The 18,455-nt window shown below is 47.2% G+C and overlaps 1 protein-coding gene across 1 annotated transcript in view; it reads left to right on the forward strand.

Moving 5' to 3' along the window:
• Window positions 1-18,455, forward strand: part of DNAI1 (dynein axonemal intermediate chain 1) — a 141,376-nt gene that overhangs the window by 105,053 nt on the left and 17,868 nt on the right. Inside the window, exon 19 of the mRNA XM_036402527.1 lies at window positions 7,179-7,364. Within this exon, the coding sequence (XP_036258420.1) occupies window positions 7,179-7,364 (186 nt within the window). The remainder of the gene's footprint in view (window positions 1-7,178; window positions 7,365-18,455) is intronic.

An 18,455-nucleotide genomic window follows, 5' to 3' on the forward strand; every position in this document is an offset into this window, starting at 1 on the left:
CAGAGAGGCTCACAGGCCAATTTTTCATTACTAAAGCCATTGCTCTTTCAGATTATGAAATATGGCATTTTGACAAAACTGATCTGCTGAGATTAACTAGTTCACTCAGGCACACAGGATCCAAGTTTGCCTTTTTCTGCTTCATGGGTGTGTAAATCAAAAAAATTACTTCGACAGCATCTCAAAAGATTTTGTGTATTGATTAATCTGTTAGACTTTGCATAAAGACCTACTGGGGGCTCAGAGTCCATCAGGAGAATCTGCAAGAGTTTATAAAGCTGCCCCTCTCTGCTCTTAATTAATTAATTAATTCACTGCTAGGAATGGCTCCTCACTTAGGTTTGAATTTGCAAGTTTGGACTTCTGTTGTTTTGGCCACTGAGAGCCTCCAGCTGTCTGTCAAATCCTTCTGTACAGAGATAGCAGCTCCTGAACCTTGATCTTTATTCCTTGGCATTTTGTAATGACCTGCAATCTGTGCAGGTTCGCTTTAAATGCCAGTCTCCAAACCGTGGCAGTTCAGTGTCTGCCCTGAGAGCAGCTTTGCTGGCCTGCCATGGGGTGCAGGTGGCAGAGACCAGTGAGTGCCTCTCCCATCAGATGTGGTGCTGCCCTTTCTTGTGCCATTGCCTGCCCTTGCCCCAGGCTGCAGTGCTGACTCTCTCTGGCATGGCCAGGACCCTGCCAGCATGAGAAACGATGAAGCTTCAGCCTGACATCAGGGACTGAATGACTGTGGGTCACAGCAGGGAGAGCACAGGAGGACTGGCACGGCTGGGGTGTGTATTCAGGCAGCTCAGCCTTGGGAGATGTGCCCTGGGGCACTTAAAGGACTGCTTGAAACCATCTCCCAGTTCTTTATCAGGTATTTGTGGTGGATGTAAGAATAGGGGAGTGTCAGGGGAGTGGAAACAAAGACTCTTTGCCCAGTATTCAGTACTGTGACAGTGCAGAAGAGATTAGCCAGCCTAAACAAGGTACCCAGAAAGATCTGGGACAAATCGTTGTTTGTTCTGTTTGTGAGCACTGGTAGATCAAGGAGCAGGCAGTCTAGTAAGGTTTCACTAAGGCTGTATCACATAAAACCAATCAAATGCTGTTCTTAAGAGTAACAGGGCTGGTAGGTCAGAGGAAGGTGATGTAGGCCATGCTTACAGGTTAACTTCAGGAACACTGCTTTATCCTAATCACTGAGGCATTCAGGGGAGAGCCAGGCTGGCAGAACTGGTGACTGACAAGGAATTTAGCTTGGATAAACAAGCACTTTCTTGCAAAACAATGTCTTGGGGTTTCCAGAAGAGGCCAAATGGTCCTCAGCTTGTCTGAATGAATAGCAACTCTTCTACATGCTGAGGCTTTGATTTCTTACTGATTTGTGGGAGCTGAGTCAAATCACCTAAGGCTGATGCTGTTTTCCTACCATGTCAAATTGGGAATGACCCAGTTCTCACTGAATGAGGAAAAGATAAGAGATGCAGCCCTACAGTTAGGTCAGGTGACAGGCATTCTTTTCCCTGCTGTGTCATGTGCCCTGAAGCACATGAGGCTGGGATGCTGCAGGACAGAGAGATGTGCTTAGCCCTCTCCCATACCTCAGAACATGCAGCTGGCTCAGCCCAAGAAGTGGATTTCACACATGCCTGCCCATCCTCCAAGCAGAAAGCTGCCTCTGAACATACCTGTAACAAAGCTGGAGCCTGATCTTTCACCAGTAGCATGAAAGTGCTGTGAAATTTATGAATTTCATGAATTTTATGATGAGGACCACTGAGGTTCAGGATTCCTGTGTTGTCATTGCAGAAGGCAATGAATGTTTTCTGAGTCAGGTCTCCTTTACTCCTGCCAGGACCCAGACTGCCCTGTGTGTCAGAGGGACCAAGAACTGTCTTGCAACATTCATTTGTAAATGAAAAATGTCCTGTTTGGGAAAATTAACTGTATTGCAACCTGTTCTTGCTACAGTGGCATTATAGAAATCAAGCAAACTAAGGTCTCCAGTGCAGAGCAGGCTGGGCTGCCCTGCCTGCCCCGTGCCTTTGGCATGCTCCAGTAGCTGCCATGGTGCTAGACAGAGTCTGGAGGTGGCCTGGCCACTTGTTAAATGTATTACCTGAGAGTTTGAAACAAATCATCTGTGGAGCTTGCGAATGGATGAGGGATCATGATTCAGTCAAGAAAATGAGGTAAATCGATCAAAAGGACAGTGAAAGCCAAGCTCTGAAAGAGATGTCAACTGGTAAAGGGCAGCATGGTATTAAATTATCCCCCACCTTTTGCTCTTACACTGATTTTATTCTTTGTTGCCAAGTTACCAGGCATATCTGCCTTGTTCTTACACATATATAATTTCCCCCCAGTCTTGGTTCTGGATGCCATCAGGGTGTTTTTGAACATGCTAGCCCACTGCTGGGGAAGGAAGGCTTGTAAGACTGGAATAAAAATACAGGAAAGGCTCCAGCCATGGCAGATTCAGTAGAGGTTTGAGGACAAAATAAAGACAGTGTCAGTCAAAATAGCCCTTCAGCTCTCTTCTTCATGAGCCACAAAAATTAAGTATTTTGTTTTGCTGGTAGAGAAGTTCTGCCAAGGGTTCTTCTTCCCTCCACATCCCCTTGCATTTCCCTTCCTGTTGCCTCAGGGCAGGGAGCAAAAGGGTGTAAGGACAGAGGGGCCCAAGTCACCCCAGAGGCACCAAGCAGATGAGAGCCAAGGCTGGCTTTCAAGCTATAAGTGCAGTTGGTAGAGCAGGTGGGGGAAAATAAGTCCAAAACTCCAAATATAGTTTGGTGCTGGAGCTGTGGTACTTGCCTGGGACATGCACTGTGCCATGCTTGCAGAGGAGCTGTGTGGAGTTGCAGTGGGGAACAGCTGGATTTTAGGAAGTGGAATTCATTAGCGTGATTTATAGACAGAGGAGCTGTTGGTCTGGATAAGACTGAGCTGGATTTCTTCTCTGGCTGTTTGGAAGTCAAGCATCAAGGCAGCTCGTTTATGTCAAACATTTTCTGCAACAGTGACACAGTAGACTTAGATCCATTATTGCCTGTACATCAAGCATGAAGAGGAACTCTGTTGTTACTGTGATGGCAGTTTAAAATTGTTCTAATTGGATAAAAAGCATCAGAAACTGCAGAATTCACTTGGTCCCACCTCAGAGGAAAATGGGCTCAGTGCTTGTTTTCAGGGAATTAGCAGAATTGCTGCCCTTCCATCAAGAAATTTGCTTTGAACATCTGCCTGGCTTATCTACTACCAGCCTGTCCAGCACTTCAGTACTGTGGGTCTAGGTTTCTTTTGATTGTGGTTGATACCAGCTCATAAATCCCCATGCTGCAAGGAGCTGCTTAACTCAGCAGCTTGGGCTTCATTTGGAAGATGCTACATCTTCTCCTCTGCTTTCCTGGAACAGGCACAGAGGTTTACAAGGATCATAAATAAAATTGCTGTCAGAGTAATTGGTTACTGTCCAGGGTTTTATTCTCCTGTAGTTATGGGTGAAACAGAAGGGAATTCTTGCACTTTCCTATTTCAGACATTTTCAGATTTTTTTTACATCTCTCTTGTGTCTTTTTCCATGTTTCTTGTTCTTGGAGTCTGATTTATGTTCCTTCAAGCAAGTGACCACATATTGTTCCTAAGTAATCTGTTAAAAAGAACTGAAATGCCCTTACTCACTGTTTTTTTAGCTCATTAGCAGAAAAAAATAAGGTGTCTGCTGTGGTCTGCAAGCAGCAGGTGCTCCAGATTCCTCACTTGTTTTACAGAATCTGCAGAAGGTATTGAAATGAGCTTGTCAGGAGGCTTTTGCCTCCTTCCCTGCTGATGTACACCAAAATGGAAACATTTTTGAGGTCTGAAAACCAGAGGTTTGAAACCTTCACTCTTTAGTTTCTAAATTGCTCCTGGATGAACAAATGTGGGTGAGCAAATGTGATGGCCCCAGGTCTCAGCACCTGCAGTGAGGGACCAGCCTCAACAGCATGAGAAGAGGCGTGCACAGCTGGCAGAAAAGGACTCTCACTGGTTTGGAAACTCTGAAAGGATAATGACACAAGTAACATTTTATAAAAATGCCCTTTTGTACCAGCTGCCTGACAGTGTCTGAGTATCAGTTCTTGTCTGGGTGCTGCTGGATGGTTACCTGCCCTGGAACCTGTGCTCCATGAGGGAGGGTTTGGATGTTGTTCTGGCTCTGGTCATCCTGGCTCCCCATGAATTTGGTACTTGAGTCACACCTGGGGTTGGGTAGCACTTGTGTGGGTCATGGTTGCTCTTCTCTGGGTCGCAGACTCTGAGAGGGCTCATCTGGCAAGAGCTGAGAGGCCTTGTCTGTGTGCAGGCAGTGGTCTTGGGGCTGGGGCCACCCTGGCAGTGGGATGGAGAGAAAACTGTGTGTTGTTAGTGATTCTCTGTGATGGGAGATCCAGCTGGATCCCACTCCATAGTCCTTAATCTCTGAGCCAGCAGAGCAGGGATATAGGGACTCTGTGGCTAGGGGACTGAGTCTCAAGGAGAGCTGCAGGTTTTCAGTCTCCATTCTTTGAGCAAAAAGGCAGCTCTACAGATGGCGCTGGCCACATGCAGCTCTGCTGCTTTGCAGCACTATTAACCTGCCTCAAGTATTGTGGGAAGCCCTGTACTCCTTTTAGGCTACTCCCAAAGGGTCAAAAGCAGTGTTGCTCTGACCCCATTTCCCTTTCTCCTAAGAGTAGCTGTGAGTGTTTAAGTCAGAGCCTCTGAAGTCCTCCTCAGTGCCCGTGGCCCACCCCTCCATCTGGTGTGTCTGACAGCTGATAGGAGGCTGATGTTTCCAGCTGAAGAACTGAAATAGTTTGTTCTTTTCCACTATTCCCTTGGCAAAGGAAAACAAGCCCATTTGTTTAGAAGCTCATAAAAGAGGAGCTTTATAGTAGGAACATTCATAAACTTGTTTGCTTTTGACCTTCTCCACATTGCTGATGGTTTCAAGTTCTTGTCCCAGGCATTGTGCTTGTCTGGGCTGTTCGTGACATTTTTGAGAAACAGCCTCACCCAGAGTAATTTAAATTGCTCAGCACTCCAGCACTGAGCCTTTGGCCATGCCATCTTTCTCCAGTGCAGGGCTGGGCAGGATGTGTGAGGGGGGGTACACTGACAGCCTTACAGAGAGCAGTGCAGACCTGGCTGCCAAGAAGAAACCTAGCCACAATTCCCTGCCACTTTTTTTTTTCCCCTAGATTAAATGGTGCTACTCAATCAGTGAGCATTTCCCAGGCTCTTAGATTACTAAATTAATAAGAATGTATTCTATGAAGGCAAGAAATCAGATCTTTAATGAGTGTGGCTTGTGGGATACTGATATGCTTGAAAGAGTGCTTGTTTATTTTCTGAGAAAGTAAGACAGCAGGTGTAAAATACAAGCCAGAAGAGCCACCTTGATTTGTGTTGAGAGGCAGGAAATTGAAGTTACCTTTGCTGGACTTTGAGACCTCAAGTGTCAGGTCAAAATTCACAATGTAATGCTGGCATCTAGTAATTTGAACAGATAAAAATGCTGCTGTGCTTTCACCTATGCTTCTGCTGACTAGGGAAGGGCTCTCCAAACTGCAAATCCTTGTCTGTGCCTGATGCTTTTTATTCCCTTCTACTGTCATGGATTTCTTCAAAATATGTCTTGACACAAGCTCTTTCCCATTTTATTTTACTTCAGTCTGGAAGCAGTGTTCCTTTTCTTATTTTTTGCATCTGTAAGACTTTTGTTCTCCTGCTTAGACCAAGGACATCACAAATTCCTAGACTTTTACTCCTATGAAGACACAGCAGCTCATGAGACTGCCTGGGACATGTGCTTGCACTTGGCCCAGCTCTATGCTATAAATGGATTCAGATAAAATTCACTGACTCATTGGTGCATAATGGGAAAGTACATGTAGTGATTTGATACCTTCCACACTCTTTGGAATAAGCTTTTATAGAGCAGCATTGTCTGATTTCAGATAATTCCTAGATTCAAATTGTCAGCATGGCATACTGTTGAAATTACACGTTTCCTTTGTCTCTTAAGTGCTGGTAAACAAGACACAGCTGGAAGGAGGTTTTCAAGTAGTTCAGTTCTAATTTCCTCTATATTCCCACTGTACTTGTTAGCATAAAGCATTCTCTTCCTAATTTTTCTGAAGACAGAAAAGGGAAGAAAAGCATAAGGCTGAAAGTCTTCATGGTGGATACCAGGTGGAAATTCAGGATGCTGGAAATGGCTCACCTCAGCCCTGGGTGAGAGAGGCACATCATGTTTTATTAGCCTCTGCAGCCTGTATCAGTAAGTGGAGCTAATTGCAATTATTGGGAGATAATGTAAAGTTAATTCATTCTCTCAAGTAACTGCCCCTCTTTCCTCTGCGCAATGAAATATGCATTATTGTGCAGCTGGGGATGTGGCAGGTCTGTGTCACTGGGCCAGAGGTCTGAAGTCCCTGCCAGTGGGACTCCTGCCTGAGTGGTCCTGGGGCCTCTCTCCCTCCATCCTCATCTTTCCTGTTTGCTAATTTCCTGGCACTTTTCCTAATGCTGTGGGAGAAGGACATATGTGCAGGTGTAGTGTCTGGGCTAGAGTGAGCTGCCAAGCTGTCCTGTTCTTCTCTGGCATTACCCCAGGGTACACTCTAATCATACTATGGCTGTCCCTATCACTTCCCCATAACTTACTGGTTTGTGTCTTTATCATTGTTATTATTGAGCTGAAAATGTTAGAGAGTTCTGTAATAAGCAGTAATGAGAATTTCTGACAGCATTCCCCATTTTGGGCATCAGTCTGTGTTAGACTCTGATTTAATGCCTGTTTGTCTCATTACTCACACTGAGAAGGGAGATTAGGGTCTGTGGGGTTAGCAGTGCTGGCTCTGAGCCTTCTCCAGCCCAGATCAGCTGGAAACTTGCCAAGGCTTGCACCCACAGCAGGGAAGTGGTCCTTGTCTGTGAGCCCCTGCAGGAGAGGGGCACTTCTCACAAGCAGCAGCTGACTTATGCACACTGGTTACTTAAAAGAAGACCCTGAGCACAGATGGTAATTGTGTGCTCTGGCTGGGACGTTTTATCAACAGGACCTTTTCTTTCTGATTTCTCTAGCCATCATTCTGTCACCGAGAGATGCTCTTGCCTAATTAATCCCTTTTGCGGTCTTTGTTTTTTTTTTCCCCCAGGCCCATGTGTTTGATCTGAATGTTAATAAACTTGAGCCTCTCTGCTCCCAGCTAGTGGTGACCCAGAAGAAAAATAAAACAACACATGTGCAGTTTAATCCTGCTGACCCTGTAATCATTGTTGGAGATGAACGAGGCCTCATCACCTGCTTGAAGCTCTCTCCCAACCTGCGCAAGAAGCCCAAGGTAAGGATGAGCTGCGTTCCCCCAGCCACAGAAGGTCTCTTCAGGCCTTGTCACTGTCCCCTCTCCTTCCGTGCAAGGGTGTTGGCAAAGCTTCTCTCTCTAGCGAGGTACTCACAATTACCTCAAGCCTTTTGTGTAGGATGTCTGAGATGTTAAATCCTTGTGTCTGTTCCTGTTTGGGCAAGAAGCCTCAGTTTGCTTCTGGTAAGGAGTGGGGACTGGTGGGAAGGGGGTTTCCTGCCCCCAGTCATCACTATGGTTCACACAAGCTCTGGTCCAGAAGCTCTGCAGATGTTCATTTGTTTCCCAAAGTTCACACATTTTCTGAGTTTTGGGTTTTATTTGCAAAACTCCTTGAAATGAAGTAAAGGAGAACCTAACTCTTGCCCAAGCCCTCCCACACAAACCATGCTGCCTGTTTTCTTGTGCTCCTGCATCAGAACCTGTCCCTGACCACCCTGTCAACTTTCCTGTAAATGAGCAAGCACATCTAACATGTAAGGAGACTTGGAGAGAGGCAAACATTTGCCTCTCTGGGCTGGTGAAGTGTTTTTTCACCCATCCATGAGGGCCAATTGTGAAGGATGATAGCATCTCTTACATGGATCTATTACTGGATTTTCTTTCTGGTCTTCATCCAGCTATGAGTTGAATGGCTGTAAATGCAATGCCCTTTTACGCCCTTGCAATTCTCATATCCAGTTGTCTTGTGTTAAGTGAAGTCTTTCAGTTTCAGGCTTTTTAGAACTGATCCAAGAAAGCAATCTCTCAAGATGATCATCTTTTATTTATGTACTCCCAAATGTTTTATATACTCTACTAGTCTGCTGTATTAGGCAGGGTCTTTGGCCAGGAACTAATCACACTAGTGTCACTCTAGAGTCTTCAAAATTATTTTAAAAAGGTTCCTGCAGCTGGCTGCTGCTGGAAATGTGAATCTTCCCTGTGCAGAGAGGGTATAGAAAACATGGCGCTTTGTTTGGGGCTGAGGTGTGGAAGCTGGAGAGAAGAATCTCTCATATGCTTCACACTTTTCTATTTCCTGCAAAACTTCAGACTGAGACTGTCGAAGCTCTCTGGGTTGTCGTCAGGTTGACTCAGGATAAGTTTCCTTGGTGATTTATGAGTCCTTCCTGGGCATGGATGAGCAGAGTGTCTGCCATGGACCCTGCCCACACAGGACTTGAGCAGGGGAGAGGAGTCACACACACATAAATGTGGCTGCTCTCCTCTTCACCCCAGCCGTGGACTGATCAGTCCCCAGCAACACTGCACTGTGGGCCAGAGTCACAGAAGGGTTTGGTCTGGGAGAGACCTAGAAGACCCTCTAGTTCCAAACCCCTGCCCTGGGCAGGGATACCTTCCACTAGACCAGGTTGCTCAGAACTCCTGAGAACTCTCAGCAGAGCAGAGCAGAGGGGCAGAATCCCCTCCCTGCCCTGCTGCCCACGGGGCTCTGGGTGCAGCCCAGGACACGTTTGGCTCTCTGGGCTGTGAGTGCCATGGCTGGGCCATGTGCAGCCTCTCACCCACAGCACCCCCAAGCCCTTCTGGGCAGGGCTGCTCTGGGGCTGTTCATGCCCAGCCTGTGCTGGCACCAGGGGCTGCCCTGACCCAAGTGCAGCACTTCCACATGGCCTGGAACTTTATGTTGTTCCCATTGGCCACCTCTCAGGCTTGTCTGGGTCCCTCTGGATGGCATCCTGTCCTTCAGGTGTGAATTCAAGTGTCTCCTTCTGCTCCTGGTGGCCAGCAGCTGCCCTCCATGCAGTTATGGATGTTGTCATTTCTCTTTGCTGACCTTCTTTAAAGGCAAATTGCATGTTGTTGACAAAGCAATCTAAACTGTGAGTTTAGGAGTAACTCCAGTGCTTACTGCTGACCATCAACCAACATGTAACTACATCCCACACAAGGTATAAATGGGATGGAAATGGACTCTACTGCTCTGATATTATTAAACCATTTGTCTTCTGCTGGCCTGGTTAGGTTTGGAGGTACAGTGAACACTGAACTAAACCTTCCCCACACATGTGGAGAGGAAGGAGGGATGTTCAGGCACGACTGGTTGTGTGTGGGGGTTTCTTGACTGCAGCCACCCTGAAAGATATGGAAGAGAATGTTTTAGCAGAGGGACATCAAGCCCTGTCAGAACAGGCTGTGCCATCCAGTGTGTGCTCCTATCTCCTTCCTTTGCCAGCACCAGCCTTTGTGTCCTTAGCAGCAAGCCTTCAGCTGTGTTTGCAAGAATATAATCTCATGGTAGGAAGTCAGATACATTCCCAGAGTATTGATCCAGGTTCCTCCAAAGATTAGCTCAGTGTGCTCTTTACACCCTTATCCTGTGCAACCAGCTTTCCTCTGTAAAATGACTCAACTTTTCCCTCTTTTCTGGGATTCCTCAGGCTGGAGTTGACAGTCGCAGAACTGCCAGAGCTTTTTGTAAGTTAAGAGGGTCCAAAACTGTGCAGAGGAGTCCTGACATCCCAGCTGCCTCCTTGCAGATAGAAAAACCTGTCCATGCCTGGCTCAGTACCTGGGTGTCCCAGGCTGTTCTGGCAGAACCCAGGATGCCAAAGAGACAGGGCAGTCAGGGGCCCATCCAGGTCCCACTACCCCTCTGTTTCACACTGAGGCCACAAGGGTTGCCTTCTCAAACAGCTGGGACAATTGCTTTTGACAAGTAAAACTCTCAGACAAATCAACCTGTTTTGGGAGAACTCTAATTAGCCACATCATTCCAAACCCCAAACTTGCCCTAAAAATAGACACAGTTCTGTCTGCTTCATGTTCTGCATATTCCTTAGCTATTGCAAGATAGAGCTTACAAAAGGGACTGAATTAATGTCATCCTGGTGAAATTTCAGCCATTCTGAATGGGTTTATTCGTTTATTGGGTTTTGGTTGTTAGTTAAAGCTGGTGTGGTGGATAAGTGGAAATGGGAATGATAAGGATGCTTTGGTTCTCATCAGAACTTGGTCCCTTCCTCTCTTCATGTCCTTGAGCAAGGAAGGAAGGTTCAAGATCTCTTTAAATAATTTGCAGGGTTGGCCTGCAGCTTAATTAATTCATGTTCGTAAAACACTTGGGGATCTTTAAGAAGTGTTATTTAATAGTCTGAGTTTTGCTGTCAGCTATATTAGCACAGTCTCATTTATGAACACTTGGCAGAACAAATATGCCAAGGGGGGAACTTCTCGAAAGCACTCAGTTGGTGTTTTCAGAAGTAACTTTTACCAAGACACATAGTAAAATCTTAAAAAAAGGTCTAAAATTCCTTGTGAGTTTTGGCATCCTAAACTCATAACGGCTCATGGGAAAAGGTGCATTTCTTGTTGAGAGGAAGCTGGGGACAGAGTCTGTGCCACCCATCAGGCATTTGTGTCAAGGGCACACAGAGAGCACAGGGGTCCTGTGTACAAGAGATGTCAAACACAGTGGGTGTCCATGTGTCTGTGCCATGGGGAACTGAGTCCTGGATATCGCCCTATCCCCACAGACTGAAGTCTCTGGGGCAGGACAGAGAGATCCCCTTGCCCCAAGCTGTATTTATTTCCATGAGGTGAAACTAGTTTGGGTGTTTCTGCTCAGAAGTGGGGGGACAGAAATGCCTGCAGTATTTTGAGATACAGCAGTAGGAACAAGTGACTTTCTGCTGTCATCCAAGCCACTTTTAGACTCCAAGCGCTCTTTAAATATTGCAGCGGATGTCAGGCAGGAATTGTTTAACTAATAAAGTATCATTTCTAATTTGTAACGACCTTGGTGGTTGAGTTCACCCAAGGGAAGCATTGCTGTAAGAAGAATCAGTTTGGGGCAGAGCTGTTTAATTAGTGAGCCTTCCGGGTTTCGTTCGAGGGTTGGAAGAAATTAAAGCATTTTGTCATCACAGTCAGAAGAATGTATGCTCATAGGCTTTGGTTTATTTTTTAAAACTGCTAAAGTAGCCTGGCTTAACCTCTGCCAATGCCAAAAGTAAACGGAATATAGTGAAAAAACAGTGTGCAATGTTTTTTAGAAATTTTAGGAGGGCACAGCAGAGTAGGAATAGAAGAGAAAGCAGATCAAATAAAAGTTGCAATACAGAATTTGCTGAGGCTAAGGCAAATTTCTTGGCCAGTACCCAGGATGGATGCCAGGGAGGCAGACAATTTCTTGGCCCGATGCTTGTCTTGGATATTTATCTTGGATTATTTAGGATGTTAATCTCTGTTCTTGCTCCTGGTTTCTTCACATGCAAAGCATCTCTTTTTCTGTTTCTTGGTAACAACTGAATTTCTTCCCAGGCAGTAAATCCTAATTGACTGGGTCTAGCTGGGCGGGAGTGGAGTGGGAAGGGGAACACAGCTGCTTGCCCACACCAAGACACAGTGCCAGGACTATGCATGTTCAGGAGCTGCAGGCACACACCTGTGGGTCTGATGCTGTGTGGCTGTGACCAGCTTGTAATGTGGGGATGGCAAGGGGTGTGGGCTGGCTCTGAGCCTTCACATCCATGTGCACGTGCTGGGCAGCTGCTCTGCTCTCTCTGTGCCTTATCACACCAGCCAGTGTCACCTCTGGACTCTGACTCGTTGCATCTTTGCAGCCCTGACAATTTTGCCCTCAGCCAGATCCAGCCCTAGGCTGTTCAGCCAAGGAAGGAGCATTGAGTTTTGCTTCCTGAAGCACAGTGGCTTTTTGGCCATAGCTGATGGCAGGGTCTGGGAGGGATTTGGGAACTGTGATGGACCATGGGAGTATGTTGGGGTTTTAAGGAGATGAAAGAGGGAAGGGGATTTGGAGAAAGTTGGTGTAAGTGTCTTTACAAAAGTTTTAAAGGAGACAGTAGGAGAGTGATTGAAATCTCCTCCTCAACCTCTTCAGTCCCCCTCCCCAGCACTGTATCCCAGCACAGAAATCTCCTGGGGCCTGAGGTTTCTTCCTCCTTCACACTCCCCAGAAGCACCCACTGCACACAAGTGGTCTCAGGAAGGGACCCTGGGTTCATGCCTGTTTCCAGTTTCACTGAGATGCCACTGATGTCCAGAGCAGGTTCTAGCCTGGAACACTGTGAACAGAGAGTGGGGTGCTTCATCATGAACTGCTTTGTAGTCTTTTGTTTATATTACCTAGGGTGACAGGGAGTAACTTGAAGGAGTAAAGGATCAGGAGATTTTTTCTGTCCTTAGTGTTTTTCTGTAGCTGTGGGAGGTGTAAGAGATCAACCAACCAGCATGTAAATACAGAAATACAAACTTGAGCTCCCTCCTTCTGTTGCAACATGTGCAGTCTGTCTGCACATCTGACTGTGTTTAAGGAAGGAAGCTATGGATTAGATCCATTCTCCAAGGTCACGTCAGTCCTGGATTGGTGAGCTGTTTAGTACTGAGGGAAGATTTTTTGTCCCTAAATTTCCTATCCCAGCAGTTCTCATTCTGTCTGAGAGAAAAGCACTTGTCTCTCCTCTCCAAACAGGTCAAGTTTTGCTCTCCTAGCAGTGTAATTCTTAGTCCCTCTGTTTTCATGCAAATACTTCTCTCTCAGTGCCTTCTGTGCTGCTCAAGCCATGGCCAATTTTCTCAGTGTCTCTTCAGAACTGGCTAATTGCTCAGTGACCCAGAAGCACAAAGCACAAGCAGTGCTGGAGGAATTTGGTGTGCTGCTGTGCCCTGCCTTCATGAGGATTGCCTCCTCCCGAGCCAGTTTGGCCTCCGGATAAGGAAGCGCATTACAAATGAGCTTGGGTCTCATAAAAGCTGACCTGCAGCTTGATGGCTTACTCTGAAATTTGAAAATGCATTTTGGTTTCTTTTCAGTCCCTCCCCTGTTATTTAGTCTAGTTGCAGGTAGCTGCTCTCTGTACTGTTAGGGGGAGAGCTGAGGAACATGGGGTGCATCCAGGGACGTGTGAAACCCTGTGTCTGACTGCTCACAGCTTTCTGTGCCACTTTTGTAGGCCATGTAGGGGTATATGCACAGGTGTTTATTCTTTGGTGTGGGAAGGAAACCCAGTGCTGAGGCCTTCAAGAAGAGGAGGCTGGAGACGTCTACAGACAGGTGGCTCTGAGGCTGCCTTGGAGCAGGAAGGTCTGGAGGTGGCTGCTGTGGCAGTCCCTGGGTTCGGGGCCTACAGGTCCCAGCAGGAGGCTGTGCCACTGGTGTGGAGCTCACCAGGGTGTGAGCAGCATTGCTTGTGGCCTGAGGCTGTTTTGCTGCATAGACCTGTGACTCATAACTATAAATCAGCAACCACCAAAGGGAGCACAGCAAACACAGCTCCTGTGCCCCTTCTGCCTTCTCCTTGCCCTCCATGAGTTCCTGCCCTGACATTGTGCTAGGAAAGCCATTAGCAGGAGGACCTTTGCATCCCCATAGGATCTCTTCTCCCTCCACTGTCCCACATCAGGTTCCTCCCAGTCTAGCATAGCCTGAGATAAAATGAAGGGACTGTCTAAGCCTGGGAAGCTGTTACTTGGGAAATGAGATGGTCCATGTGCCAGCAGGCTACAGCTCCTGGGCAAAATGGAAGCCTTTGGATATTTAACTGGACACCCTGGGCATAGTCACTGTGTACAAATCCAGGTGTCCAAGAGTGTTGCCTCACAGTTGCAAAGGATTCTGGATCCTGAACAGAGGTGTGGCAGCCTCAGATACTCAGCATGTTTGGAGAGCTAACCCAAACTAGCAGGGGTAGTTCAACAGGACTTGAATACTCCCATTAAATTTGGTTTTTTTGCTTTTGGTGCAATAACTGTTGGGTTGTATCAATGTATGTGAAGGGGGAAGACAGCTCCATGTAGCAGAAGCATTGTTGAACCCCAAGGTCAAGAGCTGGAATTTTTCTTGCTTTTGCTGTTGCTGGCCACATCTTCAACCTTTTTTTGTTATGTAATGTCCCTTTCTGTGGCTGCTGTGTTTGGCAGTTGTTGGAGAGAGAACATCAGCATATTTACAAGTTATTTTAAGTCAATTCCCAGTGGTCAGGGTGAAATGTGTTTAGTACGTTAAATGGAAACACTGGCAACTGAAGCAAGAAAAGGTCCCATTTTACAAAAAATCCATAGTACTTATGAATAATTTCTAAAGTGCAAGTCTCATTCTGTGAGGTGCTGTGTGCTGTCAAGGGGATACTGACAAAGACAAGAAGACTGACTTTGACTTTTTAGTTTTTTTCTTTGAAGGTCTGTATAATAAAAAGAGTTGCCTGTTTGAAAGTGATGTGAGACTGCTCCATTTTGCAATACTAGTGGTTTGGAGAAAAATACTAGGGGGATTTGGTATTGTGATCAGTAATAGTCAAGACTGCCTGGGCATAAATCTGGTGTGTGTCCTTGGATTTGCTGCCCTTAGTAACTGAGATCTCAATTTGGCTGAGCAAAATTGGTTTCTAGTTGTGCCTTGTTTACACCTTCCCTTTCATTTCCTTCCCCATTGGTGCTGTTGTGTTGCTACAAGCACTGTTTTATCTGCAGGCTTTGTATCCCTTTCCTTTGTGCACAGATTGTGTCTGTTCTTTGGTGTCTGCCATCCTAGAGCTCCCCAAGTCCCACCAGTCTGGACTTTGCTCCTCTGCCGCCTGAAGAGCCCAATGCTGCCTGTCCTGGGAAATGCCTAATGCATGAGAAGGAGCCTTGCCGTATGTTTTCAAAGGACTTTCATTTTGGTTAGATCTGAAATTGCCTGAATATGTCTGTTCAGCTTGCACAGTTCCTCTTTGAGCCAGAGCCTCAGCTTTCTTCAGTGCCTTGGCAGAAAGCACAGGCCAATATTATGGCAAGTGAGGCACTGCTCAACCTCACAGCAGCTGCTTGGCTCACCTGTTCTTCCTGTTTCTTTATTTGTCCTCTGTGCATTTGTTTCTCTGCAGATGACTTAAATCCCATCCTGGAAATTGGGGTATCCTGAGAAATCACCAGTTCTTTGCCTGGATAACAGCCCCAGTACAAGGGCAGAGGGACCCCCAGAGGAACAAGCTGTTTTCAAAGCATGGCTTTGGCAGAGCCAGCAGTGGAGGCTTTTTGGGAGGCTCTCATTCTTCCAGCAATGGCTGGGTGTGAGTGTAGGACTGCCAGCCACCAACCTGCTCTGCAGAGACAGTTCAGTGTTCAGCCCCCCTGCCAGAACTGAATAGAGTGGCCTGAAGAAGGAGATAACACGGGTGCTTATCCTCCAGGTCATCTGAGGGTGAGCTGATTTTATGCCAGAGAGCCCCAAGCCACTCTCAGGAGTGCAGCTATTCCTGAGTACTGGCTCTGCACAGGGGAATGAAGGAGGAGAGCTTGTTAGCTCAGCCCCTAAGCCACAGGGCGTGTTTGAAGGACAAGGTGATGGCTTGTCATGAGAACAAGACCCAGCCATGGTCCTGGACTCTGTATGTCCTTGGATGAGATACAGCTCCTCTCCATGTTGAGTAGGATGAGGACAGCCATCTCCCTTGGAGCCACAGCAGCCAAGTGACATTTGTCCATAGGCACCACGGATCTACTCTCCTACAGCCTCTTCCCTCCTGCTGACACATCCAATACAGACATACATTAGGAATGGAGCTGCATTTGGGGTGCAGTGATGGACAGCCCTGTCCCACCAGGGCCCAGATCCTGGAAGGCTCTCCTGCCATCTTCCTGCACAATGTCACAGATTGTTGAGCCCAAGGTTCCAAGCTGAGCCAGCCAGGTCACTGAAAAACTGAAGAAAATTAGGAAGTGGAGCCAGGGGCAGAGGGAAGAGATGGCAGTGGTATGAGCAAAGGGATGAGAAGCTGGATCATAGTACAAGTGGGAAGGAGCAGGCACCCCATGGGGGACCTGGCCAAAAAAGCACACAAAATCCTGGGATGTAGGTCAGCAGCTCCTTGTTGGCTCTCTACCTCCACAGTGTAGGCTTGGCCTCTGTTTGCCATGGTGTCCACTGGTCATGCAGTTAAGGTGGAGAAATGTAACTGATTCTCTCCAGCTCATGGTTGTGTAGTGTTTTGAGCACCTAAGAACTCACTCGGCAGGGATGAAGAACAGGACACTGGTCTTCATTTGCAAGACCCTTTCCCATCATGTTTTTGCCTTGCCTTCCAGAATCCAGTAATGCCCCAGAGCTTGGAGAAGGTGGGCTTTTACTCTTCTTGGAGCTCTACAAGGAGAATAGATACAAATTGAGAGGGGAAATTAGGAACAATTCTTTTTCTGTGAGATTGGTTAGACCACAGGACAGGTTGCTCAGGGAGGCTGTGGGTACCATAACCCAGGCAGTGTTCAAAGCCAGGTTGGATAATGCCTTGAGCAGCCCCATCTAGTGGGATGTGTGCTTGCCCATGGAAAGGTGGGGGTTGAGACTGGATGGTCTTTGAGGTCCTTTCCAACCCCTTAAGGTTCTGCGATTCTGTGATACCTTGTCCCTGGGCATTGACTGGGAGCTCTGGGACAGCATTCCTCATTGCACAGCCTGGTGGTATTTGCTACAGTGACAAATGCAGGAAATTTGTCATGACATGGAATAGGAAGAAATGCAGCTATGAGGGCCAAAGGAACAGCTTGATATCTGGCACATTCCTGCAACTCCTCCTGGGCCTGTGCCAGAGCCTGACACCGCCTTCCCCAAACAGCCGGCCTGGGCTGGAAAGGGCTGAGGCTGCCTGTGGAGACACAGAGGGCAGCTCCCTGCCTGGGAGATTGTGTCTGTGCCATTGTAAAACACACCCCAAATGCATTGCTGTAAAAAGCCCTTTGCTTGCAGACTTCACCTGTGGGTTTTGTGACTCTGGGTGGATCCATCTGAAGCCCTTCCTGCCCCTGCATGCCCTGATCGAAACCATCACGCTGCTTCCAGCCCTTCCTGAGCCTCTCCCCAGCTCATGCTTGGGCCACCTCCCAGCCTTCTCCAAAAGAAAAGAAACGGAGACACCTACACCTGCAGGCAGGGCAAATAAATGTCCCTTGCACAAATTGATTTGATGGGGTCAAGGCAGAAATGTTTAAATGAGAGAAGGGAAGGGATCGCCGATGAATAAAATGTCTCACTTCTCACAGAGATGGAACTGACGCAGGAGGATTATTTTTATCCTGTGGAGAAAAGGAAGAGCCCTGTGAAGCAGAGGAGAAGAGGGTCTGACTTACAGTCCTGCTGGCTGTGTGAGATGCAGTGATGGCTACAATCAAAGCAGCTCTGAGGTTCTCCTGGAGGGAAACTGTTATGCTCCAATTCACTGACTGATTTTGTGAGAAGGGATGCCAGGACTATGTGAGGCCGTTTTAGGGCAAACATCCCCTGGTCGCCTCTACTCCCATATCTCACCAGGGAGCTGCCAGTAATCCCACTGCTCTCAATCTAAGGTGTGCCTGACCTCCTCCCCCCTCATGGGGTCTGGTCAGTGCAGAGATCTGTTCTGCCAGGATAATGTCATGTTTTCCAACCTCCCACTGTTGGGCTGAAATCTTGTTATCCCCCAGAGCACCTTCCATGAACTGTGCCCTTGCTGCACCATGTCCTGTGGGTGCTGTCCTCCCCAGCACAAAGAGATCCCTTCACATGCCTGCCCATGGTGCTCCCATTCCTCTGCAGTGGCTGAGCTGGCTGTTTTACTGTTTCACAGGAGTGCCAGATCCCATCCAGGTGATTATCCCTCTAACTCCAACCCTGATGGCAGAACACTCCATCCCCACAGTCCTGTATTTGTGCTGGGGATTGTCCCTGCTCTCTTCAAGTATCTTGTGTCTGTCCTTGCTAATTCACATGCAGGTTTTCCAGATCATATTTCTGGTCCAGCAAAGTAATTTCAAATTCCAGTCCTGCCTTCCTGGACACCTGCAGCCTTCCCGTCTGTCCCACTATCCAAGCACTTACAGAAACTCTGACCAGATCCCCACCAGAGCTGTGAGAGTTACACACATCTCAGTGCTGACAGCTCTGGGTACAAATATTCAGCTGGGTCTTACCAGTTTCTACTCACTTTATGTAGATCTATTGTCTCACTTCAGGATCAGAATATCAAGGGAGACAATGGCAAAGTCTTCCCGAGGTCATGGTTAATGACTTCCACGCCTTTCCAGTCCACAAGGTGCTGTTGCAAAAAGAAATCAGATTGGTGCAGCATGATTTCTTTGGTAAATTTGCATTAG

Source organism: Molothrus ater, chromosome Z (genome assembly GCF_012460135.2).
Source record: "Molothrus ater isolate BHLD 08-10-18 breed brown headed cowbird chromosome Z, BPBGC_Mater_1.1, whole genome shotgun sequence".
Lineage (NCBI taxonomy): Eukaryota > Metazoa > Chordata > Aves > Passeriformes > Icteridae > Molothrus > Molothrus ater.